At 41.5% G+C, this 27,564-nt stretch overlaps 1 protein-coding gene across 1 annotated transcript in view; it reads right to left on the reverse strand.

Moving 5' to 3' along the window:
- Positions 1 to 3,658: 3,658 nt before the first annotated feature.
- tcf7l1b (transcription factor 7 like 1b) overlaps positions 3,659 to 27,564 on the reverse strand; it is a gene marked incomplete at its 3' end in the record, with an annotated part of 39,643 nt that continues 15,737 nt past the window's right edge. The window contains 9 exon segments of the mRNA XM_014012089.1: positions 3,659 to 3,926; positions 4,550 to 4,601; positions 4,796 to 4,903; positions 4,987 to 5,149; positions 5,241 to 5,384; positions 8,431 to 8,514; positions 8,937 to 9,039; positions 10,332 to 10,467; positions 17,887 to 17,970. Coding sequence (XP_013867543.1) covers positions 3,659 to 3,926; positions 4,550 to 4,601; positions 4,796 to 4,903; positions 4,987 to 5,149; positions 5,241 to 5,384; positions 8,431 to 8,514; positions 8,937 to 9,039; positions 10,332 to 10,467; positions 17,887 to 17,970 — 1,142 coding nt within the window.

The following is a 27,564-nucleotide window of genomic DNA, read 5'->3' on the forward strand; positions in this document are numbered from 1 at the left end:
TTTCTTCTTTTAACATTGTGAAGCTCTACTTAGAACCTTCTTAAGATCCAATAGCGCAAAATGCAAATTCTTGCACTTTTTTGACTGGTCTTAAGATTTTGATCAGGAGCGTATTTCTTTCTTTTTGTAACATCCGTGTGAACATAAAACTTTATACTAATTATAGTGTTGTATATGGTGAATGTTTTTCTTTTTGTCTGTTTACATGTTCGGTTTTACTCTACTATACCTCTCATTAGACTACTTTATCCAGTTTTCTTGTTTAGAGTACCCACATACTTTTTATCATTTAAACTCCTCACCTGCTGCTTTTTTCCCCCCAAAATATGTTGTTGTTTTTTTCCTTTCTATTTCTATGCTATTTTCCAGTCTTAAATTATGGTAACTTTGTTTATTCTACCAGCTGACATTTTCCTTTACTTCATGACACAAGATGCAGGAAAATGCAGAGAATAAGAACTCCATTAGAGACATAATCTCTGGTATGACAATCTACATGAAACTAAACCTTTCTCAGAAATCAGAAGTTCCTATCTACACAGCACTGAGGCTGCACAAAACCTCCAATTAATTAAAGTGCAAGAAATGCAGAAATAATTTGCAATGTATTGACTGATGTCCCCCCACCCACCCCCCAAAATGATTCAACAGAGAAGGATGTGATGATGTTACTGACACCTTCAGGTTAAAGGCTAACATGATGAGGATTTGTCTCACATTGTCACTATTTAATTTTACCAGCAGATGGCAGTATTGACATGCAATAATAATAATAATAATAATAATAATAATAATAATTTATTCTGAGCAAATAACTAAATGTTTCCATGTGTTTCTTCTTTGAGAAGCACCAGCAAAAAATAAAATCTATGGAGTAAAACACCACTTATGAGTCATTAAACCTTTCAGTTACAAATGTTCCAGCCATCATAACTGAAGGTGTGCAGGAGCTGCAGAGATGAGATAATGATCTAAATGTTAATTGGAGGTGTTTTACATCTCAGCAGGGTGAGGGGGACCTGCGGCTTGTTGTAATGAATATGTTTTAATTGTGGCAGGCTATTTGACATTTGAAAAGTCCAATGATCCCTCTCAATTCTTGACACCCATTTGCATTTCCATCTTTAAGGTCAACTGGGTATGAATAATACATTAAGGAGGTTCTTAAGCTCACAGCTAGCTGTACCTGTCCTCACAAAGGCACCAGCTGAGCCGTGCTAAGCTCAGTGAATGTTACAGAAACAATCAATTAATATCACTTTAGGAAGCCACATGTGAAGCGCGCGCAGGCATCCTGTTATTAGTGGGACTGTAAGGTCACGCAGTCAATAGCAGATATGGGAATCAGCCCCTTTTGATTACATTCATGCAGTGTGTTGATCTGAACAGTCACAAAAACTTATCTGTATTCAGACTTACTGTGTGTGATGGGAGCAATTTCATAATGTGCTTCTGAGAACAATATGGGAAATGAAATGGTTAACCTGGAAAAAAAATCAAGATCAAAGGAAAGGGCCTAAAAAAACAATCTTGGCAAGAGATTGGAAGAATTTAATGAGCAAAAATTAACATGCATTAAATCTGACCTCGTGCTTACATGGCAGATGTTGAGAGCAGCAGCATCCAAACAGATAAAACAAATAATTTGAGGGGGAGACAGGGAACTTAAACACAACACACTTTGCATTCCACTTGTTTTTGCACAAATAATTTTACTTGAAACAATTAAGTGTTTTAATTTAAAAAAAACTCTTTCAGACTAAAACTCATGAGATTTTAAACAGATAAACAAGTGAGTAAATTTTTTAGGGGACTGACTTTCATTACAAAGTCAGAGTTAGGAGAATTGAATGCTTTCACTGAATCTATTACCTCGACAGGACAGATTTGCTGACTGTTTTGACAACTCATTACTAGTAATTTCACTGACGGATGGGTGAGGAGGCTCGTGGCGCCACAGATTGTATGGCATGTGTCTGAAATAATGTAAAACAGAGAGAGTGAGAAAGACTTTTTATGGCTAATGATTGTTTAAGGTGGAACATGATAGAATTAACATTTCGGTGCTATCAGACCAAAACAGAAACACATCCTCCGTCCATCTGTCTGCAGGTTTAAGCCTAAATGAGAAGAACATTTAATAGTTTGCCAAAAATCCAAACAATAAAGAATAATAATTAAAACATCCATGTTTTATTATGAAGGATTGTCCATAAAATAACTAATCGTTTCTGTAGGTGAGCTCTTGGTTCAAGTGGGTGGTGTCAGCAGCTCTTCCAGCCCGGTGTCACCCCCCCGCCTCTGCTAAAACATAATTGGTCCATCCCTGGCACCTCTCGTCACCATGAAAGCCACCAAAAACTGTAACCTACCTTGTGTGTTTTTTTCCACAAATTGAAAATGCCTAATGAGGTCCCAGGAGTTCCATTCCATTACCTCTGAGTTAATTAAAGCCTGTGCAACGTGCCAAACGGTGAATAAAGATGCAGTAAAAGTGCAGGGAAGAGGATGGAGAAACGGAGCAGGGGTTTTGCAGTGATGGGATGGCGCTGACCTGCTTTTGTGTCATTGTTCTGGGATCTCCGCTTCCAAGATGGAGCAGATGCCTATAATTTTTTTATTTGGATTTCTTTCCGGGCCCGGGAGTTTCGCTATACCCTGGTTGTAAGCGCTCATTTTCCAGTGTGGTTAGCCTAAATTCTGCTTTATTAAACTTTAAAATGTCTGTGCCACCAGCAGCAAGGCTTTTATGAGGATGTTCTCTGGTTGATTTTTTTTTAAATGCCACATTGTCACTTTAAAAATCAAACCAAATCAAGTAATCAGGTGGGTTTTAAGTTGAAGTATGTTTGGAATCAAATTTTACAACTCATTATAGAAGGTTGTTTTCAATTTTTCTTATTTGCTAAGATAAAAAAAATCTATTCAAATCACATTAACTACAAGGGGGGGAGAAAAGAATGTGGGAAAAACAGACCAAGACGTTTTCTTTAAGAAACCATTTCAAATGTTTATTTGACAAAGAAGGGGCACACACTCGTGAACTGAACAAAAAAAATGAGGGGCAGGGTTGCAATTATTGGCAAAGACTAGGACTTAAAACTTCATACTAACATTAATTAGGTTTTGGCTAAAAAGTAAAATGTGTTTTTGTTTCCTTTTGCTTTTATAAAGAAACTTTATGTACATTGGTTCTTTTATACAAGAGGTTCATTGGATAAATGCATCAAAAAGAACCCAGTTCTGCAGTAAACTTTACAAAAAAATACATTTTTCATCGAGAGCCGTAGAAAAGGAGGCAGTCAAATATTGACCAATAATATTTCTTCCTTTTCATTATTTAGAAAAAAAGTTGTTCTAATACCTATTTTAAAGAAAAGCAATATACAGCACAATGAATGAGGGGGAGGGAGGGGGGAATAAAATCGCCTTTTGTGGGATTTATTCAGTTGGTTTTGTAACCAAAGAGAGGGGCTGCGACTGGAACAGGGAATGATGGGAGTGCAGGGCGGCCTGATGGAAGGGGGACGGCGGGGAGAGCAGGGAGGGGTGCAGTGAGGTGAAGGGGATCGGCCGGGTGAGGATGGGCGTGTTCGACTGGCTACTCGAAGTACCGAGAGGGATGGAGATGGTGTGTTGGGAGGAGGAGGAGGAAGAGGAGGAGGAGGAGGAGGAAGAAGAGGAGGACCCAGAGGCCTTCCCAGGTAAGGAGAAGTGGTGTTGCACGCGTCCCTCCGGTTTGGTGGTGAGCGACAGCGGCTGGGCCTGTTCGGAGTGGGTGGCGGCCGGAGCGGCGGGGGAGGCCAAGGCGGCGGAGGGGGTGGCCGGAGAGTCCAGCATGCTGCCGTGCGACGAGGCGGGGCTGTCGCACATCTTCTCCGAGGGCAGGTACTGCACGCACTGCTTCTTCGTCCGGAGGGAGAAGTCTGGAGAACGAAACAAACAAAAACCCAAAAAATTGAAGCTAGAATTCTTCATTGGCTTGCTTGACCTCATGACAGGTTCAAGTCCCGTAATGCTGCAGCTGACGGGGTGGGGGGTGGATGAGTGAGATGTGAAAGTTTTCAAACGTGACATTTCTCATATCGACCGGTCAACACATCACAATGAAGAGACTAAAACAGGATGTCACGGCAGATTCACATGGTACGCATGTATGACTCAAAAAAGGAACACGATACAAAACGTACATCAACATGTGCACTGAGGAGTGGAAAAACGTTTCTGTTTGGGCTATTTATGGTTGCAAAACTACAAACATACCTGCAACTATGAGCACTGAACCTCATAAGCTGCTTGTCAAAAGTATAAAAAAAGGCAGGTCAAAAGGTTAGTGAGCACTAAAGCACTGAAGGTAAACAAAAATACAAAACGTAAATGTGCAGTTTCGGGTTTCACGTGAGCGTCGCAAGACAAATAAATGTCAGGCTGTTCGATTCTTTTCGCCTCTAAGTTGTTGAGCTTAAAAAAGCAAATAAATGAAAGCAGCCCAGAAGAAGAAGAAGAAGAAGAAGAAGAAGAAGAAGAAAAAAAGGGGGAGGCCTCTTACCCTCTGGTTTGGAGTCGGGTTTGTTCTCTCTCTTCCTCTTTTTCCGCTTTCCCTGCACAGATATAACAATGCTGTTAAAAACTGTTGTTCAGAGCGGAAGTAGAGCCACCTCAACCACTTCAGTTCACGAGATCAAAAGTGCACTGGCTAAACTTAATGCGTGTAGTCACATCTGAGCAGAGGCTAACAGTTTTAGTCTCTGATAAAGGGGCAAACCGTAGGGGGAAAAAAAGGCGAGTTACTCACATAGTTGTCTCGTGCTGACCATCCAGGGTAGAGCTGGGAGTGCAGTTGCCTCTCTTTTCTGGCCAGCTCGTAGTATTTGGCTTGCTCCTCTCTTGACAGTGAGTGCCACTGTGGACAAAGGACCGTCAAACACACACTCACACACACACATATATAAACTCAAATGCATGTCTGGGTTAGTGCCTTCTTACTCGTCTTCCAAGAATCTGGTTAATTGCGGCGCTCTCTTTCAGAGTGCACTCTGCAACCACCTTGGCTCTCATCTCCTTCATGTACAGCATGAAAGCGTTGAGAGGCTTCTTGATGTGAGGCTTCTTGTCCTCTTCTTTCTTGGCAGGAACGGGAGACTTCCTGCTAATCCGAAGCAACGACAAGATTCTGTGAATAAATGTGTGAACGGTGGCAGAGAAAGGGGGGGTGTTTGACAGCGTTTCATTGTCCTTACGCATGCATGGAGGGACTGATGTTGTCACCGCTGGGTTCTTGCTTGATGGCTGGCGAGACGATGGCGGGATGGGGGATGCCGGTTTGGTGGAGGCCGTGCGGAGGAGGGGTCACCATGTGAGGGGAGAAACGGCTGGACACCAGGCTGAGATGGAGGTGGGGAGAGGAGGCAATGTTTTTAACAGTCCAGAGTTTGAAACAGTGCACCTTTATGGAACCTGACTGAGGCGGTGGCGGAGAAAAAGATTTGACCCGCGTGGCGAAATTTTTCCCGCCGCCTTGCCCTCTGGGTAAATTCACTGCGCCCACCGCCTCCGTCTAGACTGAATTCATGCACACAATGTGTACTGCGCTTACTCTTTTTTTTTGTTGTTGTTCAAATAAAGACTTTTTCAAAAGACTCTTTATTCACCAACGACTGAAGGAAAGTGGAGTGTGGTGTTACTATGGTGACAGCATGGCCGTGACACCTGAAACCTTTCTCCTCACCACCTGTGCAGACCGCGGCGAGCGCCCCGACAGCCTTCCACAAAAAAAACGACCTTTACAAAGCGCCTCGCGATTTCTGATTGTTAAAGCGGAGCAAGAGTTGTGTCGGACACAAAAAAAAAAATAGGAGGGACATTAATCTCCACGCCGCCGTATCGCAGCTCAAACTAATGTTGACCAGAAAAAATGTGATTCTTTTCAAGTGTTTCCACATGCCAGGCTGTCATGAGATGCGACACGCCAAATAAAATGTTTCCATACACTCAAAAAAAAAGGAGCAGCCGATAAATAATTAACGCACCGACGCAGTTCTGATAGCTTCAACCCATCAAACGCCACAACAAGGTTACAAATCAGCTCGCAGACACTAAGTAAATAAATAAATAAATAAAGTTTTCTTCTTTTACTTTGAGACTTTAAAAATATCCTACACAAAAAAACTATTTTAAAATAAAATTAATTTTAAAATACCCCCACTTAAAATTCACTTTCAACTCGTGTTTTCTTTTCATATAGTCTGCTTAAACATTCAAACAGTATAAACAAGTTTGTGTCATAGAATTCCCTTGAAAATAAAGTTAAAAAAAATAAAAAATAAACATACATTCCTCCCCCCAATGACTGCCTGCAGTGCTGCTTCAAGTGATGACACTCAAACTCCATTTATAAGAGATATTTTCACAATTTAACAAAATATGTCCTTACAACTGGTTCTGTAAGATGTCGCAAAATGACTGATGGACAGATTTTTGCCTCTTCTTTTTTTTTTTTGAATGATCAGCATCGGCCTTATTTGAACATATTGATCTGATTAAAAAGCAAGTTTAATTCAGTTTGTTTATATAAAGTCAATTAATAAAATAAGTCGTTTCAGAGTAGCGGTCTGATTCGTAGGTATAAAGAACACTGACCTGAATTATAGCTGAATTGAATTCAAGTAAAGCAAGTATTAACCATGGAAAACACCATAACCGGGAGGATTGTTCCTTTATTGATCAGAAAAAAAATGGGATAACCAACACTCCAAAAAATACCATGATTTTAATAAGGGCAGAAAACAGGACGCATTTCGGCTACATGTTGTTTGTCAAATGTAGCCGAAACGCGTCCTGTTTTCTGCCCTTATTTAAACCATGGTATTTTTGGAGTGCTGGTTATTAGGGCTGCAACGATACAGGAAATTCACAATTCGGTTCGGTTCAATACTTTAGTCTCACGGTTCGATATTTTTTCGTACAAAAAAGAGAAATTTCCATGCCCCTTTTAACTTGTGATTTATTTATATTAATTATGAACATTTGTTTAACCTCAAAAGTACAGTTTTTTAATTAAATGTTGCTGAAACAGCAAGTTTCTCTGGACCTGTGCTCAAAAATGCAGCCTAGGTGGAGTAGTCGAACACAGATCCACTGATCCTTTAACACAGAACATCTTCAGAAGACAAGTTGATAAAGTAAATTTAAAAATCTGTATTGTTCGATACAAGTGTGTATTGTTGCACCCCTACTAGTTATCCTTTTTTTATTATTCTTCAGAACCAGGCACCCATTTACTATTCTCCCTTTTTTATAAGGAAATGTGAGTTGTGCACACTAAAAATGTCTTTTATTGATCAGAAACAAAGTGTGACTTTTACAAGAAAACAATGTATAACTACGCCTTTAAACTGTAACAGATAGGCATCAGGCTCCACGGCTGCATTTCAAAATCACACGCTAGCACTTCATATTTTAAAGCTTTTAAATTTAGCAGGATGTAACATTTAACGTAAATTAATCATAATGTGGATGAGCCAAACATAAACATAAAAAAGCAAAGATTTAAACCCTCATAGGTCGACCTCTTTGTATGACATCTGCTCTCATGTTTTGACTTACTCGTGAAGCTAAAAAAAACACCATTACATTGTACTAAAATGTATCTAAAAGCTGAAAATACTCGAAACATCGCAACACTGAACTAGAAGTCAATCTAATTCAGGTAGCAGTGTAAAAAAAACTTCCAAGAGGCGTGTTTTGATTATGTTGTGAGTTCGTATCAAGATGGAGCAGCACCAGCTATTGATCACAGACAGCCTTCTGAATATTTCATCTCACACTAACACCGGAAGCCTCGTTACAAATCTTTCCAATTTTGACAGAGGGCCAGAGAGTTCGGTCTGATGGGACATGTGGGTTCAGATAAGCTTTGATTTGTCCTAATCGATTCGCGGCCCTTTCATCTCTGCTTTGTGTGTGTGTGTGTGTGAGAGTGTGTGTGTGTGTGTGAAAGAGCGAGTAGTGGCTCAGAACACCAGCCTGACCACAGAAGTTTAGCTCTGAGAGAGAAGACAGGAGAGGAGTACTGAATGCCAATAATGTGCTCACTCTTTTTAAGAAGCTGAGCCCGTCTCTCACACACTCCCAACTCAAATCTCTTTTGTAGTCCCGACACCGAACCCCGCTCCTGATCTGGCAACGCTTTGTTCAAGGTGAGGAATGTTGTTTAGTTTTTGTTTCAGATCCTATTAATGCAAGTGACGGCATATAATCCAACAATTAAAAGTCTAAACCAGTAGTTTGTTTATTTTGTTGCTGTTTGGCAAAAAGAAGAAGTAAAAAAATAGCAAGGAAAATGTGATTACAGCGTGTGTGGCAGAGGCAGCGCATATTAGATGTCTGCCTTTGGGAGGGCGGTCATGTTGCTGAACACGATCCACTCACCTGGACATGGAGGCATTCATGGCCAGCGCAGGATAGGGGTGACGGAATCCCCCTGGAGGGATGGAGTACATGGGCTGGCCCTGCCTGGGAGACAAGAGGCGAGACGGGGGTGAGTGAACGCTACAGCGCGAGGTGGATCAAACACAGCTGACGGTGAGCCCACCAGCACTAATCCTCTACTCATCAACTCAAATCCCACCCGCTCGCGGAGCAGAACCGTTGCAATCGATTAGTGGAGCCGCAGAAAAACCCATAAATGTTTCGAAACTCCGCCTGGTAAACCCAGATGTTTTCATTTATTATCAGTGCAATGCAGCGCACCTGAACTCACACGCTGCCGTGCGGCTTCAGGGCAGGTTCGCAACACCCAGAATGCAAATATTTGTCTCAGACTGTAATAAAATCTGTTTACTGTCGACATTTTTCAGCACAAACCTAACAATATAATCCTTATATGTATTACGAAAAGCAAAATAAAGATGAGTTTTATGTGACGTAGCACTTACTGCTGCATGAACCAGCTCAGAGGATGCGCAATCGAACCGACAGCACTGGGAGACAGAGGGTAGTACGGAGAAAGTTCTGATGGATGAGGCGTTCGTGGGATACCTGAAGGTAATAACAAATAATAATAATAATAAGACAAAAATATATATGCATTTAACAAAAACAGTACACACCTGCTGAACTTTCATAGGTTTTCTCTTCTGTCATCACGATGCTCACAGTAATGTTTACTTGCCTCTAGCATTTCAGCCACTATAATCTAAATCTGCATTAAATTGCAGTGGGAGTCCAACTGATTGCAATGTGAATAAATGTTCCCTACAATATAATACTGATCCAATTCCAAACAAAACTATCTTCACATTTTGCTTTTTTTTACGCGAGCAGCATGTGGGATGTTCTGTTCTGATTCCTGTTTACATGTTAGAGGCATAAACTGAGTAATAAGTCAAACTCATGTTGAGCTCTGGTTTCTTATTCATCCCAAATGTGTCTTTTTTTTCATCCACAGCTGCCCCATTCTGCACACATTCATTTGTGTCCAATCTTTGAAGGCAAACCCCAACATTCCCAACATTAAATGGACCAAGATATGCTCCGTGCGGTTCACCAGATGTGAAAACTTAAGAAGGACATAACGGTGCAACGCGTCGTACTGATAACACGACAGTATCTTATGCAGAGTACAGTCTATATCAGGGTAATATCCATGTAAAAGCAGCAACTGCTTCCCTTTTTTCACGCAGCGTTTCCACACATTTCCCCTTTAAAAACAAGCCCAGGCGCCAATCGACAGGTTTCGGTTCTTTTGATGCAAAAACATTTGCTCTGAATTACACAACACATTGTACAGAGGAAGAAGAAGAAGAAAAAAGAAATTGTTGGATGTTTTGTGACAAATTTATGGACCTGATCAAACAACTCAAGTTCATAACAACATAAGGTTCATTCTGTGAAACTGTTTCAGTTCAGTAAAAGAGAAAAAGCTAAATACACTTCAGGGCTGAACTTGTAAATGTGGTTTTTTAATTATTATTATTTTTCCTATGGTAAACAGGCTGCATTCATGAAGCACATTTTTAAACTTAGATTCACAAAGTGTTCACTATGACTGTATATTTTAGAATACAGATTTTAAAAAACAGTTTAGTTTAAGTTTGATTTAATTTCATCTTTTAGAAAATGGAATAAAGATTTTTTTCCATGCACTATTTTCTTTTTTTCATACCTAATCACACCTGAAATAACTACAACCTAATGTCAAACTTTACATTTCTCCTGGTTAAAACGCAGAAAACGTGTCAAATTCAGTAATTTGACAGTAGTTTTCAGTGCCACTTTACAAACAGGTTTTATTTATACTATTAGTTCGACATTATAAGAAGACGTCTCACCTGTTTTTGGGTCGAGGATCTCTGGCGAGAGGTGTGATGGCGGCGTGCCGGGAGAGAAGTGTTCATTGCTGTAGGTGATAAGGGGCGTCAGTGGGTGGACATGGTGGGCGTGCTGGACCACGGGGACTTTATTGGACTAAAGAAAAAAATAAATAAAAGACACATGAAGCTAAAAGTTAGCAACAAGTGTTTTACACCAGACACTGCATTTCTGTTTCATAAAAGATACTAAACTTGTTGCTACGGCAGTTAAAAGAAACGCGTGGCGTCATTTTTAAATGCCCTCCATAGTAAACATCCCAGTTTATGTGTGCAAAAACGGACCCTGTGATGCAATCTGAACCAGCGCCGGGGAGCATTTAAAAGCCTCGCCGACACATGCCAAGATCATTACGGTCGTTTAGTCGAGGAGAGAACTGTTTGTTCAGCCCAACAAGAAAAACAACAGTGCCACCAAGTCCAAAAGCTGCACCGAGCGAGCCACAAACAAACACAATCAAGCCTGGGCAAACTGGATGAAGCCACGGACACGAGCAGTCGTCCCCCTGCACGGTCTGAGTGCAACCACCATCCTGAGAGTTATAAATGTAACCAGTGCTGGAAAAACCACTTAAAATTCTGGATCGAACTTAAGATAAGTGTTGAGCTGTAAGAGATGAAACTTCTTATTGTTTTCGGGGTGTTCTTTTTCTGTTCTCTAAAAAAGGCGGCGGTCCGTGCCACGATCTGACCGACGTCACGGCTGGGACGGGACCGACGAGGACAATAATAATAATAACCAGCGTCTCTACTTTCATTAGGCAGCGCTCGAGCCGAGCAGCCATTTCCCCCTGGCTGCCAGGCTGAATAGACCACTTGTTGGCTCAACTTGTCACATGGGAGGGTCAAGGGGTGGGAGGGGAGAAAGGAGTCTTGTTCCTCCAGGCTAACCTTTCTTCAATATCCTTCCCCACCCCCCCTCCTTTCTCAACCTCTGTCTCTCTCCAACGTGGTCTGCTGGGAAACAAGGTTTGCATTGAGACTTCTGTACTCTCGTTTTTGCTTCACGTTGCTCAGAATTGTTCCAACTCTTCAGCTTTTTAATTTTTTTTCCCCTTGCCACTTTTTTTTTATTTAAAGCAAACTTTTATCTGCCTTTAAAAACTTTGGCAAACGAGAGAAGAAAATATTTACTCCTGTTCAACATGTCTATATTAAGATCGCTTTGCTCAGGACATTTTTGATTTCTGCAGACTTATGAGGCAACACACACACACACACACTAAAAAGTTTGTTGCAGAAAAAAAAGTTACCTTGCTGGGTTAAACTCCCAGCTCCCATATGTCATGTATATTTGAGCTTTGCTTTGTTGTTCTACTTTGTGTACAATACGCCTGAATTTTCCCGATGCTGTGAGAGTTGTTGGAGACCTCCAGACCTGGGTGCCAACACATTTTGGGAAGCGGTTCAGTGAGAATTTGAAATGATGCTCTTTTAATTATTCATATCCTGGAATACACGAATCGTGCACTCAAACATAAGTTCGAAGGGACTACTTTCAGCTGCCTTCTTGGGTGCAGCGGTTCGAGGGGAAAGAGGTTCGCTCCAGACGTCCATTCTGATTCCTGTCCTACCTGCAGGAGGAACTCGAGGGCGTAAAGGCAGATACTTCATCAAGAAAAAACTCCCTTATTTAAGGCTAGGGCACTTCAGTCAATCAAATCAATCAGCAAGCAGAAGTTTGATACTAATTTGAATTAATTAGACTCTCTTGAAACCAGGGAGCATGAAGTGTTTTTATATACTTTTTTCTACTTAAAAAAAAAACGACTAATGGCTCCAGACATGAATGCATCAATGCCTTCTTTTACTTAGTTTGTGTGTAAAAGTACTATTTCTTAAGCCCATTACAGCTTTATACATCAGGGTTCACAAAGTATAATCAGAGAGCCATGTTTTGAATATAAACATCTACATGACAGATGGATTCTAGCGAGTATCTATAGTATAGATAGAAAAAGTGCTCTTTATATAAGTGTCTGTATGGAACAAAACACTCAGATCTGCTCTTAAAAGTCATTTGACTTAGTCTTAAGAATGGGGGCAAAAAAAACAGCCGATTGCTGATGAGGAAATACAAAGAAAGAAATCTGTGTCTTCTGAAAATTTAAAGCTAAAAAGGCCAAGGTGGCAGTACCTTGCCTGGCTGTCCAATTTGGACCGGAGCTAAGAAAAGCACAGTCCTTGGTCAATGTGGGTGGAGAGGTGGATTTCATTCAAGCAAACATGTTTTTGGATCCTGAACATCTGAATTGAATTACTAGGCAAACAGCCGACAGGGAAGAGAGCTTAGAGCAAACTGAATAACCCGGCAGCTTTGTGTGTCTTTGTGCACGGCAGTTCTGGGTGGGAGGCTCGGAGGCCTTTCCAAACTCCAGGAAAGACGGGGTGAACAAGAATGCCAGGCATGCTGAGAAATCCAAGCCTTGTTTGTCAACGCCAACAGGAAGCGGACATGAGGGGAGACCGAGCGTGTCATGTGTCCTTAAAAAAATCAGCCACACCAGAACTATGCTATTCATCACGGTCACCGTGAGCCTCGCGTCTGGTCATCGCCTCGGAAAAAGGTCAAAGGCATTTTAATTCCAGGTTAGAATAATACAGCGCCGGCAGGCATCAGGTTTCTGGAGCGCGTATCGCCTACAAAGTTTGTAAAAAAAAAAAAAAAAACGACTGATGCGCATTAAGATTTTTTTTCCTGCCCTTCAAACTCAACCTGCAACACCACGTCCGAGTCTGTTCATCCGTGGTGTTTGACTGGAATCAAAGCGCCGGTTCCTGAACGCATTTTTGAAGAGGATCTCGTCTCCGCAGTGGGCCCAGCAGGACTGCAGACCTCGGATCAGTATTCAGTTCAGCTCTCCCAAAGCCTTTGATTTCATGATGGATCCTGAGTGTTCACTGGCTAATGCAAAACGAGAAAATCTCCCTGGACTCCTAGTCAAAGGTCTGTTAAAAGAAAATGGGTCAAAACTGAGTATATTTTTTCAAAAAAGCAGCACTATTTTTTTTTAATATCTCTACTTAAAATATTGCACAATCTGAGAGCTCAGGATCACACACGAGCAGGGAGACAAAAGGCATCTCTGGAATCCTCTTCAGATAATTTAAGTAATTTCTGTCACTGAGTGACTTGTGACGCACTGACAGGACCACAAGCCTTGATTACTCTAATAAAATATTGAAACAAAGAGGGCGACACGTAGATAGGACCGAATTTGAGGTCCTATCAAATCTGGTCACTGAGTGTGTGTATGTAGGTCTGTGTGTATAATATACTGTATCTACAGTATGTATGAATGTAGGCATGTATGTATGTATATCTTTATATATGTATGGGTATGTGTATATTTTTATATATGCCCTCCATGCATTTATCCATTTATTTTTAGGTGAGCAGACAGATGTTGGGTGTGTGGTCCTGTGTTTTCTTGGTGTATATTTAATATACTTCTAATCTCTATTTCAATCTTTCTAATTATTTTCTGTTTTTCCCCTCTTTTTCTATTTCCTCTTTACTTAAAAAAAGGACTGAATTTGAGTGCTTTGTGTCAGACGCTCTGGTCACTTCGATCTCATTAGACAGTCACAGCTCCCCTCTCTAATTCAGAAGAACAGAACAAGTCGGTGTATTCAGTAATGAGACACAGAAAAGGACCGATGGACAAATTTACTGCGAGTGACTGAACGACCTCGGAGAGAGGAAGTAAGCAAACCAGGACATCATTATCTGCTAAGAGTTAATGGCTTCGTACACTAGAAGATAAGGACTGAACCGCATCTTCTTCTCGTTGTCGTCCGTCTCCACTTCGCTCCAGTCCAGCGTGGTCACTACTGATGGGCTGACAAGTTCCTCAGCCTGCTTCACCTGCTGCCCCTGAGGCGCCTTTTGATGTATTTATTCATGAAGAGGCAGCCCGCCGAACACAGGAACCGACACGCAGGGTTTTCTTTTGTTTTTCCCCCCAATTTCGGTAGGCTCGCAAGTTTGTGTACGCACGGCAGAATGAGACGTGTTCAGAGAAGAAAGCAAAAACTAAAAAAATAAAATTAAATAAAAGCTTGTTCCCATCTTCCCCAGTCCTCCCACCACCAGCACTAGCAAAAGCAGTAGCAAATGAATGCTAAACAAACCTGTCTGTTGAATAATTGAGCGACTCAGGCCAGGGCCCGGCTCAGATTAGCATACAGGCCTTATGGACCCAATCTGCACAGCGACAAGATGGTGTTTTCCTGGACTTTTGGTATTCGCCGAGTGCACCCATTTCTATTTTACTCCACTTTCTCCTGCTCAGCATCCTCACAATTAATTAAAATGTCACTGTCTCACCGAGGATGCTTTCTCTGATTTGGTAGGTGAGACTAAAACGAACACGTGTTGACATGCTAACATGATCTTTAACGCTTCACCCTCAATAGTAAAGCAGCCACTCTGAAGACGGTTAACCCCGTCAGTCCCCTCTTCACACAACAATACCGGATTTTACACACGCGCAACTGCAGCAAAACGGGTCATCTTCAGGAGTCCCCTGCTGCTAGCTCTTCCTCGGGTCTCTCTCCCTGGCTCCCCTCGGCCCTGGGCAGTAATCCCTGGCCCCCTGTGTGTGCCCATCCGCTCCCCCTGCTCTCATTAGTGCAGTGCTGGGGCCTGGGGAGTCTGCAGGCCTGGGGAGCCAGCCTGCTGCTCCCCTCCCACTCCCCTTCTCTCTCCTCGGCTGGAGTAATGAGCACATAATCATCCTGGCTCCATGTCAGTGGCAGCACACCAGAGGGGCATGTGGGCACCTGGCCCAGAGTTGGGGTGAGAGAGGGAGAGAGAGAGGAGAAGGGGCACAGGGGGTGGTGTTTCACTCCCTATTCTCCATGCCCGGTGTTCACTGACTGTACCCAGAATTAGAGCGTTCCATCCCACATGAAATGACCCCCACGGTCACACGAGTCAGCAGATAAAGGACAGCAACCTCCTTTTTTTTAAATTTCACAGTATAAAAGCTCTTACACTTCCAGAGAACTTTTCTTCCTTTCGCCCTCCAGTAAAACACCAAAGTGTCACATGAGCTCTAAGATAACCACATTATCTTATCTTAGGCTCAGATATTTGACACATTTGTTCCAGCTTTTGTGAAAAGGCACAAACATCGACAACACAAACAGCGTTACACAACTGCTTCTATAAGAAGTTTTATGTTTTGCTCGCAACACACCTAAAAGCCTTTAAAAGCTTTATGATGGCAAAAGAGCAAGCTGCTTTTAATGTGCAAGAAAAAAAAACATCATTTGATAAGTTTCAGAAAGTTTTTGAAAAACATTCTGGCCTCAAAACAACTTGTCCCTTCTGCACTGTTTCTTTCTAGATTGTATTTCCTGATTTGATGAAGAACAAGCAAAAAAATGCATAAAAAGAAAGAACATGAATGGAATAAAAACCTCAGTTTGAGTTTAGTTACTGTTATATTAATAACTAGGACTGGCAGGGACATTTTTTTTAATTTTACAGCGTGGATAAATATATTTCATCTGGTCACATGTTGGCTAAAACCAAAACAATAAAATTTCCTGCACTAAAAAATAAGACACTAGGTCACTTACAGGTCAGTATTTATTTAAATATAATAATATAATTGGTTTATACTGAAACATAAATCAGTGTTTCCCATGAGCGATCTCCGTTCTCCCCTCACAGTTTCCCATTGACTGCTCTCAATAAGGACTTTGTCATAAGCATCGCTGAGGCCGTAGGATTCAGTAAATCAACCGCAAACTCAGCGAGCACATGTAGTTAGTACAAGAGAGGCCGAGCAGTTGAGTCACAATGATTCTTTTTAATAAAGGGCACAGATAGTGGCTTTTTGCTCCACACCAAATATTTCTTTCTGAACCAGAAAAAAAAAGCCTCGATATGATCACAAAAGGTGAGATGCCAGTAAGATGTTCTAGGCTCCGTGTTATCACACGTTTTCAGTCCGTAAAAAGCACATCCCTCAGCTAAGCCGCAAACCAAACAGGTCTGCTGAGGCCCCGCATTGTCTAACTGGAGCAAGACACCGTGATGACTAGTTCACACCTGTGTGGGAAAGTTCAGGAATGGCAACAGGGTTCAAACTTGAGAGATTTATGGCAGAGGCTGAGTTATTGTGGTAAAGACAGACAGACTGCCTGGCAGCTGGCCTGCGGGTGTTGTCAAGGGTTGCACAGAGGAGCAGCACATGAATCGATGAGAACCAGCAAGTCCACAAGCGCACCATAACTTCATTATTGCACATAACCGCATTATAGTTATAGTTTGATTAAAGTGTTTTGTATCCTCCAGAGTAAACGGATTTCCTCGATAGGTTTACATGATTTGTTTGATAATTGGGTTAATGTTCTGTGCGATGCTGACTGCAGGAAATGTTTTTTAAGTGTCATAAACAAGAGCCGCTAGTTGGTGAGACCGGTTAAATGGTCTGTGAACGTCCATTGTGGAGATTTTTTTTTCCATCAACAAAGCTGCTCTTTTTTTTTTTGTCAAACACGTTGTTTATTTTGCCGTTTTGTGCCACACTGAATCAAACCCACAGAGGAGGTCAGAGGTCAGTGCAGACATTTTCATGAATGGTTTCCAAAGTCACAAAGATGTTTGACCAGATTTAAAGGGACGGTTCACATCATTTTTAAGTTGCGTGCTGTGAAAAGCTGTTAGGATTTTACCTGTTGTAGAAAACGGTTTGAACGGCCTCAGTTTCAAGAAAGAAATGTTTATTTCTGACAGGTTTGATTAGAAACAGAATTAAACCAGCGGAAATATTATATTTTTGCTAAACGTGCTACTTCACTGGTTTTACTACAGTTAGCTGCTGCTTGTAAATAAGTTGATAAATGACTGTGTAATGCAAAACTGATGGTGATATAAAGGTTTAGAACAAACTGTTTGTTTGTAGTGTTTTAAGACAACAATTCACTTTCTTTGCTTGGCTCAGACAAGCTGTCAGCTCATAAATCCAGTCAGAAATAAACTTTGTTTATCCAAACTCGGGTCGACCAAAAAGCTATCTGCAACAGGTGAGATATTAAATGTTCATACTTTTTCACAAAAACACACATAAAAACACAATGTAAACTAGGGCTGCCATGATTAGTGGCATCAATTTAATAGTTGATGCATCGTTTGTTTGTTTGTTTTTTTCTAATTTTTGTTTTTCTCTACAAACTGTGCGGCACCGTCCACTGCCGCTTCTGCCTTTCTGTACCTGAAACACATGCGCAGTTGTGGTAATTAGGGCTGCCGCAAACAATTATTTTTTAAACAATTTTTTACTAATCTGTGATTAGTCAACTATTAAAAAAAAAAAACCAAAAAAAACCTAAGTTAGAAAAAAAAAACGACGCATCAACTATTAAATTAGTCGTTGAAGAATTTAAATGTTGACATAATCATGGCAGCCCTAATGTGAACTACTGATTTAGGTTGAAACAATTTTGTCATATATACAGTACTTATGTCATTTTGCATGTTTTACACTGAAGGTGTACTTACCAAATGCCCCGGTGTTGGAGAACGAGAATCTTTTATCCCTGCAGAGGTAGGAACATCCAAGAGCGGCCATTTCATCTGCAGGTACTGTTGGTTAGAGAAGAGAATAACTTACAAGCAAATTCAGACACACGCACAGTAATACAACCACAGCATGTTAGTCAAAATACACCGAAACAAAAGCAAGGCATGAAGTTTAAAAAGTTTAATCTAAAGCTAGTATTTCACTGGGCTGAGATAGTTTGCAACGAACTGCAAACGGCATTCATCAGGAAGTTCCCAAAATGCCTTGAAACATTCGCAGGGGTTTTCACTGAGTCACAGAGAATCACAAGAATTGCTTAGCAAATTTTCTGTCAGCATAGTCTGTAGACCAGGGCTGTACAACTGGTGGCCCGCGGGCCAAGCCCAAACCCCCGTTTTCTTCTTTAATTACTCTAGGTTCTCTCAGATAGACATAGACATGTTTGGTATCTACAGAAATGTCAGAACCTTGGCTACAAGCTGGTATACACCATTTCAATGCACACTCAAGACAGTTAAAACTACAAGCAATTGAAGATACAACTATGAAAGTGAAAATAAAATTGGTTTAAAAATTTGGCAAGTCAGAGATGTCAAAATATTATTTGTGTCAAACAGGAGGCAGAATGTGTTCTTTTTGTTTTTTGTATTGTTAAATTATCACTACTTTTATAGGGTTCTGTATGTTGTATTCATGATTAGATGCAGCAAAATAAAGTATTTCAAAGATAACAGATCTTTGTAATACTTAGTTTATTTACATAATGACTTTAATTGCTGGATGATCGGCCCTTCAGCTGTTGACCTGCTGTAACTGTGGCCCCCGGAGCAGTTTAGTTGAAAAGCCCTGCTGTAGACAGTCTCAGACTCTTCTCAGTTTGGTTTTTTTGTAAATCCAACATGCCATAGCTGTCTATTTTCCCCTCTATATATATGTGAGTTCTCTGCAACATCAGGTCCAAAGTTCCAAAGTTCATCTCAGTTACTGTAATTCCAAGAGGGAATTTGTGTAGTTTCTTGCGTTTTTGTGTCTCCAGCTAAGCTTCAACAGTTACAACGTAGTAAAGTACCACTTTAAGAGTCGAAAATCACTCATATGAGAGCTGGTGGTTTGTCTTCTCCTTGAGAAATGATACAAATGGTGTCAAAGCCACAAAGAACTCCAGCAAACACCTGTACAAGAGCCACATTTCTGCTGCTGGAGTCAGACAGTGAGTTCTGGCACCGGAGAGAGCAGGAAGAGCGATGTGAACACAGCGGACTGATGGGGGACTGTGAAATTTCAGTTTGTCAAGGAAAAACAAGAGGCCAGCTGTAGGCGCATATCGCTGCGAGGGTGGGAAGAGACAGCTGGAAGAAAGCCTCGTGTACAGAGCTGCAAACTCCAAGTTCACTCCCTACTATCCCCATCAATACGTTTGGCCTTTTGACCCCAAAACAGAACCTCATTCTTCCCCTATCACGGTAAATCACACATGTGTGAAAGTTATCATTTTAAAGTTGTGTGTCTGCTGATTTTCTCTAGTTTGTCCCTGATCACAAAATAAAAAATTTACAACCGTCTGTCCGGTTATTGCTCTTTCTTTGCGGCTGCACAATCAAATCAGAGCAGAATAAGTTTGTTTTTCTTTTCCTTTGATTTACTGCAAGATGAACGTTTTTTTTTTTTTTTTTTTTTTGGTATTTGTTCTCCAGCAGTGATGATAGCATGAGTCCAGAGCTCCAAAAGCACAGCAACCATCTGGTTTATGAATCAGTTTTAATACCGGAAACAGCCGCTTGTCTTGCACATGGATTTTCTCTCTGGTACATACTGAAATTAATTAAAAAGGTGTTTTATTATTGACACTGTTTGGCTTATGCAGGTCCGTGTCGAGCACATGCATTGAGGTGTCACAGTTTATTATCATACTTGCCGTTTGGGCTTACGAAGTGAATAAATTCAGTTTGCATCGTGCACTGAATTTTTTGTCATTTCACATTTGAATTCTTCTGCACAAACAGTTTAACATCCATCCTTTGTGAGCATTTGATGAATGGGAAGCAAGACAATAAACAGCATTTGACATTCCAAAAAAAAAAAAATGACAGACAAATCGAGCTAAAGAATATATGCAAAGCATTGTCTTGTCTTCAGAAGTGTGCAGGATAAATGATGACAAACAAGCAAACTGGAGGAGTCATGCATTCAGCTTTTGATTTTTAAAGCTCCATTCGTCATTCTGGGTTTGTAAGGAGGAAGGAAGGTTGGGTGACTGTGGGTTAAAATGGAAAAGACATTATAGCAGGAGGGGAAAAAGGGAGAGGAGGGGAGAAAAAAAACATTTTCAGGAATGAGTTTGTTGGAGCAGGCACAGGGTATTGTTTCCTGACAGCTGGGGTCCAACAGAGCACTGAGGCAGGGGGAAGGGGGTCCCTTTTTCCCTTCGAAAAAAGGGGGGAATTCTCAGAGTTGACATCAGCCCTCTTCATTTTCACTATACTGCTCAAGGCTGAATCGTAGGTTCCAACTAATGGGCCCAAGTCCATACAACTGTCAGGAGGCAGTTGCTTTTAAAGGCTGCTAGCTCCCTATTGAAACTTTCCTCTGCTCTGTGCAGGGCGCCTAATGAATGCTACTCTCTGGAGAGAAAATCCAAAACAATGCAGTTTTCTCCGTCTAATCTACGTCAATCATCAGCCCTTCCACAAACGAAACAAGCGCTACTGTGAGTGTTTGGTCGGGTCCGTCCGTGCCCACCCCGGCTCTCCCACCCGGATCCATCCCAGTTTTTGACAGCTTCTGCCAGGACTGAGGAACATGCCCCCGGGCGCTTTTTTTTCCCTGAGCACCTACTTTTCTTTTAATTGCCAGTGTGCCCCGTGTAGCAACTGTTCACACACTCTCCGAAACATCCCGCGAGGTAACACCAGCCGCACACTGTCACATTAGCTCCCGTCCAGACTCGAGCAACACACCACTCACTGGGACATGAGAAGGAGGGAGAGAGGGAGAGAAACAGAGAGAGAGAGAGAGAGAGAGAGAGAGAAAGAGAGAGAGAGACTCTGCCCATCTCTGCCTCTGAGAGAGAGAGAGAGAGAGAGAGAGAGAAAGAGAGAGGGAGAGAGAGAGGGCGTCTGCTGGGTGCTGTTTCGTGAAACAAAAGACGGGGAATTGTGAGCTAAAAACTAAAGAAAAAAACTTTTTTGTGTTAAAATTAAATACTGTCAGGAGAAAAAGTTAGGTCAATAAAAACTAGATTATTCAAATAGTTAAGCCCAGGTTTAAATGATTTTAGATGTTTGCAAAAGATTGAAATCGAGATAAACCAATAACAAGTCAACTGCAAGGCCTTTGGTAATGTGTTATACATGGCCTTATTTTATTAGAATAAAATACAGACATATGGTCAGGGCTCACAGAAACGTCTGTTTCAGCCCAGGACCTGGAAACTCTGGTAAACGCACTCGGACGGAGAACTGAAAGAAACCAGAATCTAAAGTGAAGTTTAGCTGATCCATTTTCATCACTCTCTAATTGTCTTCCAGCTTCCCCCCACTGACTCCAGCACTCAGAATAGACATCAGTAGAATGTGCTACTTTTTACAAGACCCACATGCGACAAAGGTGGCATTGATGCCACACAATTTTTCCAAAAAGTCTGCACTGGAGAGCCCTTTGGTGGTTTGAACAGAGAGAATGCAACATATGCTCTGGGGCATGTGGCCTGCCATAGCTGGGTTCTAATTGTTACATCGCTCTCACAGAGCCGGGGAAAACACGGCCAAGAGTCTTTGTCATCTCTGAAGTGCGCGGTGCCATGCTGCAGGCCAACATCAGAGAACGGAGAAGAGACAGATGTCTGGACATTTGCTGTCGAACTAAGTCAAACTCTCTGCCAAAGGGACACAAAACAATTCCAAACTTTGCTTACAACTGTTTGTCAACTCAAGAACTGCACCAAAAAGCTACTAATCTGATAATAATTTAGGTAAGTACAATACGTTTCAATTTATTTTAGCATGATTAACTAAAATGGTCAAGTAGTTAAGAGCAAAACAACTAAAGAACTAAATATGTTTAAGGCCTCACACTTGTGAAACGGCTTTGCTTTACTTGTAAATAGCAGAGCTGCAGGAATGCCTCCACCGATCGCTCCAGCAGATAATGTCAATCACCTACTGTGTGGAGAACCCCTCCCCATTGTTTTCTTTTACCCCCCAATAGAAAACAAATGGGCCACACAGCTTGCTGTTTGGCTGAGGTGTTAATTACCGTCCCTGGTCCATATGAACAGTGAGTTCAAACAATAACCCCATCAGGCCCACCTCCCCCCTGCACTGCCCCTCTCTGGTTTGCTGTGCTGCTATCTACCTGCCCTCCCTCGCTGGGCCATTGACACCTCAACCTGATCTATGAATGAAACACAATTAAAAGATTACAGGACAAAGGCGATGTGATAAGTAGCCCCGCCTCGTCTCAGGAGTTTGCATTAGGCCTCATTGTTTGCCAACATTAGAGGCAATTACACTGACAATCCTTAAGCAAACCTCAGTAGTCTTTGTGCTAATTAGTGTTTAATCAATGACAAGCAGCTCAACCGGTCAGACCTGCACTCTACATCTCTATAAATATCAGTCAGGAAGGATAATATTAATTAAAGGCATCGTAAAAGGATAGTTCCAGTCTTTTTAAAGGGGTTCTGGGGGTAGATTAGAAACAATTACAGTATGTACCTGTTTCAAATGGCTCTTTCTATGGTTTCTGTTTGGAGGAAAGATGTAGTTGTGTGGGTGGCCGTGGCTTAGGAGGAATAGTGGTCATCAGCTAATGAGAACATAGGCAGGAGTGGCAAGTAATTCACTGAAGCCCAGATGAGCAAAGTGTAATTAGTTTACTATTATTTTTGACTGATAGCACATAAGAACGCTGCTATCTAATACTGATTCAAATCACAAAAGTTTCATAGCAGCCCATTCGCCCACTGTTCTCCTATGTTTGTTATGTTGTCTTCTTCTGATTGGGTGTTCTGAACTGTAATTTCATGGTGCTCTGTACAATGACAATAAAGGTCTATCTAATTCAATACACTCCACCATCATGGTCAATTTCCACTGCAGGGTTATTCTATCAGAAATATTTATACTCCCTCTGGAAATGATGAAACTGCCTGCTGCTGCTATTTGTGCTAATTTATAAAATATAACATTTGTACAAACTGCTAAGAAATACTTCAGACTGAAGTTGTTTTGATACCAACAATCCACTTTGGCATCAGTCCTGCTCAGACTAGGCAGTAGCTTGTCAATTTGGTCAAAGTGAAACCTTGTTTCTCCAAACTGATGTCATTCAATCAGCTATCTACAACAGGTAAGATATTTACTGTTCATAAACCGAACTATCCCTCCAAAGTATCCTTTAAATAAAACTAGCTCAGATGAGTTTCATCTGACAGCGTTTATCTTTGATATAATCAATCACACATGAAAATAAAATAAAATAAACACTACTTGTCCCTCTGTGTGAGCTTACCACTCGAATTTCATTTAAAGCCTCATCTCTTGGTTTTACATCATATTAACTCGGCAGAGCCGTGATGCTGCAGAGGAAATTAGCACGCCGCTAATGGCAAACCACATTTGAAGTGTCCATTAGCCTATAGAGGAATGAAGTTAAGTGACTATGACAGGGGCACTCCCTCAGTTCGCCGGGTCTCTATTGTGACCCGGCCGGTCGTCCTGCACTCATATTCACAAGCAGTAGAAAAACTGGGTCAAAGGTCAGACATCCAGAGTGCTGTGGTTTCTATGGTGACGTGGCCTATTAAGGCCGGGCTCATTGGCCTCTTAACATGCTCTCTTACACAAAAGAACTATTAGTCCAAAGAGGGAAAGAGGGCATTGAAGAGGGGGGGGCAGCACAGGGGAGGTCCGAACAAGACGGCGTCAAGGTTCCGCCGAGGTTTCCAAGCTGGTTCGACACGTTGCCTCTGTTCACACACGTTGGTGGCCGATTATCTACAACGGTTGAACTAAATATATGAAACTTACATCTCTACCGCCCAAATCTTTCATTTTTAGTTTATATTTTTGCAAAACCCACTGTTTGTATTTTAAAACTTTAACTTTCAATATACCTTTGACTGATTAACCTTTGGAGTCAAAGTAAATCATAATATCTGCCACGGCTAATCAGCATTAGCATTCACAAACATGGATCACTCAGTAATTATAAAAGTTCATTCCTAACCCAAACTAACCACTAACAGGTCATGATGCAAGACATCCCAACAAGACTGTGCACAATGTCTGTCAATGTTCAACCAAAACTTTGTCATTTGTGGTCATCTTAGTGTAAAGCTCCAGCATGAAAGGCAGCGGGTAATGTGCATTCTTTCAAGGAAAGTTAAGGCCTTCAACCAAGCGAGTCCTGTGACTACACCTCATGTGTATTCTAGGGGTGCGCGATACTTATCGGCCCGATATCATAACAAACAGAACCGATAATATATGTACATGTTTGCCAGCGCTGCTTTATTTTTATCCGTTTTGGTCAAGCCGCTTCCCGTCCGACACGACCCGAGCAACGTTCAAGTTGCGTTGGAATAAACAACTTTCTCACTAGAGCAATAATTAGAATACTCTGTGCTGAAAAACAGCCAGTCATTTTAAGAATTATTAATATCATTTTGCCAATTATCCCTGTATGTTACACACAAACTTTATAATTATAAATATCGGAACAACTAATCCCAATTTGAGAGCATGAAATGTCCCTTAACTCCTGAACGCAGCACAGAGTCCGTCTGCTAAAATGCTAACAACAACAAGCTAGAGTTCAAGAACTCATCGGGACTTAAATCATTGCTGAAACTTTTGACAACTCCAATAAAATTGCCAGAGAGGACGCAGATCTCAAGCACTTTAACGATGGAAATGATGACAACCAATCGTTCACCCTCGTTAAAGACCGAAGCTTTTATCACCTGGTAGCCACGGTTTACCATCGTTAGCCACGGTTTACCATCGTTAGCCACAGTTTACCATCGTTAGCCACGGTTTACCATCGTTAGCCACGGTTTACCATCGTTAGCCACAGTTTACCATCGTTAGCCACGGTTTACCATCGTTAGCCACGGTTTACCATCGTTAGCCACGGTTTACCATGCCGAGCTGCTGCTCTCTGTGTATCTTCCTGTAAGTATGATGCAGTTGTAATGCATTCACACTCCCGGAAGCACTGTTTCAGGTAGAAAAATATTTTAAATTATATATTAATATCAATAAAAACAAATGTACTTTGAATCTAACTAGTGTTAGTGCGATATCTGTTTTGAACTTGTAACATGCCTTTTTTTTGGTTTAAATCTGAGATCAGTGTTAAAGGTCTTTTTTGTAATTAATTTGCCTTGTTTAAAATGATGGTCATTTGAGAAATTTTGTTTGATATACTAAAAGAAATGTTTGCTAAGAGTTTATTTCAAATACTGTATTTATTCATGTATAATACTAGAAATTTAACCCTAAAAATCATCCATAAAGTAGGGGGATAGTATTATACACGAGTTATTGATAATTAGAATTTTATGCTTTGTAATCTCAAAAAATTATGATCGTATTATACTTAAGATCGTATTATAGATGAATAAATACGGTAGTATAATTTACAGTGTCATTTGGTTTTGGTGTTGTTTATTTATGTTATGATATTACCCATTTTTTACTAGTCTTATCTCCTGCCATGTTACCTGCATCTCCTGGTTATTACCGGTTATCGGCCATTAGAAGGCGAAAGTTATTGGTACTTAAAGTGTAACTTACCCCCCCTGTGAAAAGATAACTCAGCCCCAAGGCGAAATTTGAAAAATGCATCAAAGTGGGTAGGGGAGGGGGTGTGGGTGGAGGAAGGGGGGTTAGGGAGCGGAGGTGTGGCCAGGTCGAGAGAACGTGAAAGGCAGCTAGCATTAGCATAATTGATGCTACATGGAAAGTGACCACAGTATCGCAGACAGTTACATCTCTGAACGTCTGAGGTGGAGGATTTTCACTCCACACCAGCACCGGACAGAGGAGTAGCGCTCTGACTGCCTGACAGAAAAAAATAAAAGCACCCGCGCGGGGGGGGGCTGCGGACATGTAAGCGCTGGCTGTGAAGCAGGAGGAAAGGAGAGGGGGGAAAGTAACTTATTTCTAGAGGCAGAACAGGTTGGAAGATGGCTGTTTGATGTTATTTATTGTTTTTACATCATCCTATAGGCTCTGACATGTTAGATAAACATAGATAGTGTGTGTGTGTGTGTGTGGAGAGACAGAGACAGAGGGGGAGAGAGAGAGCAGCCAGCTCCTCTCCCCACCCGAGGCTGAATGAARGTCAACAGACGATCATGCTAAGCTTGCTAACAGCTCCACCCTCTGACTGCTGCAGGGGCGTGTCTTAGAGAGAGGCTTTTATATGAGAGGACAGCCGCTGTGACGAAACTGTGGAGAACCACGTCAACATGCAGAGCCGTTAACCAATATGCAAATTAGCCTGCAGTACCACTGCTCCACCCATGTGCGCAGCAAAAAGACGTTTTTAGACCAAATATTACAGATTTGAACAAATACACACAAAAACATCAAAATTAGCACAGAAACAGTACTATATAACATTTTAGACACATTCTAGACAGTTTATCAGCTAAAAAAAGTTAATTTTGGGGTAAGTTACTCTTTAAAATAAGTTATCGTGCATCCCTAGTGTATTCTGCACAAGGCAAAACAGACAACCAGCCCAGATTTATTTAAGAAGTCCCTGGGCAAAATTTACTGCTGTTTCAGTAATAAAACAGAACTAACAGAATGCAAGACCAAGACAAACACCTCTTCTTTAACTTTCTGTCCCATTGAGGGACCCACGACTTCAGCAAGAGTTTGCATGCATTTTTTCGGCAACTCAAGCAATTATTTGCTTCGACGTTTCTTTTCCTTTCTTTGGGTCACAGAGTTATTGATTCCTGCATCTGGCTTGTTAACGTCAGTGCTTAAACGAAGCCGCGGTTTATTCCCCATTCTGTCTCGTTCGACACTCAGGTAATTTCAATCAAGCGGTTAAAGCAGGCCGAGGTTACAGTCAGGAATAAGTGAGTAAACTCGTAACAGAGCACAACAGCAGGTCACATAAACCCACCCCCACTGTGTAATTAGACGCAGGAGAAAATAATTACGCATCTGGTAAGAGCAAGGCCATCTCATAAAGACTGAGAGGAGAGGGTGTGAAGCTATTCAAGTCAATTATGTGAAGTCAGTAATGTGGTTTTCCATACCTGGGCAGGATCTGCTTTTAATAGCGACAAACTGCTTCCCTTTCTAAAGTCACCGTGATCTGATGTCAGGACAAGCTGGACCTCGAAATGTCAAAGTTATTGTCCTCTTCCATGTCCTGTTGCATTGTTTAAGCACAGGAACAGGACTTTTTCTTTTACTATTTGCGGAGTAACCTCGTTTCATTGAAACTCACGGCCGTAAACGTTCGTATAATTATCTCCAGAACACGAGGTTGTTACCAGCGCCCGGCTGGATGTTTACAGTAAAGCTCAACTTAGAAATTAAATGTGCGCGTCAAAGTCTACGCCAGTGGCACACAAGTGAGAGACGAATTTTTCATTTGTGACCAAACACGAATGGACTGGAGGCAGC

Source organism: Austrofundulus limnaeus, unplaced genomic scaffold (assembly GCF_001266775.1).
Source record: "Austrofundulus limnaeus strain Quisiro unplaced genomic scaffold, Austrofundulus_limnaeus-1.0 Scaffold88, whole genome shotgun sequence".
NCBI lineage: Eukaryota > Metazoa > Chordata > Actinopteri > Cyprinodontiformes > Rivulidae > Austrofundulus > Austrofundulus limnaeus.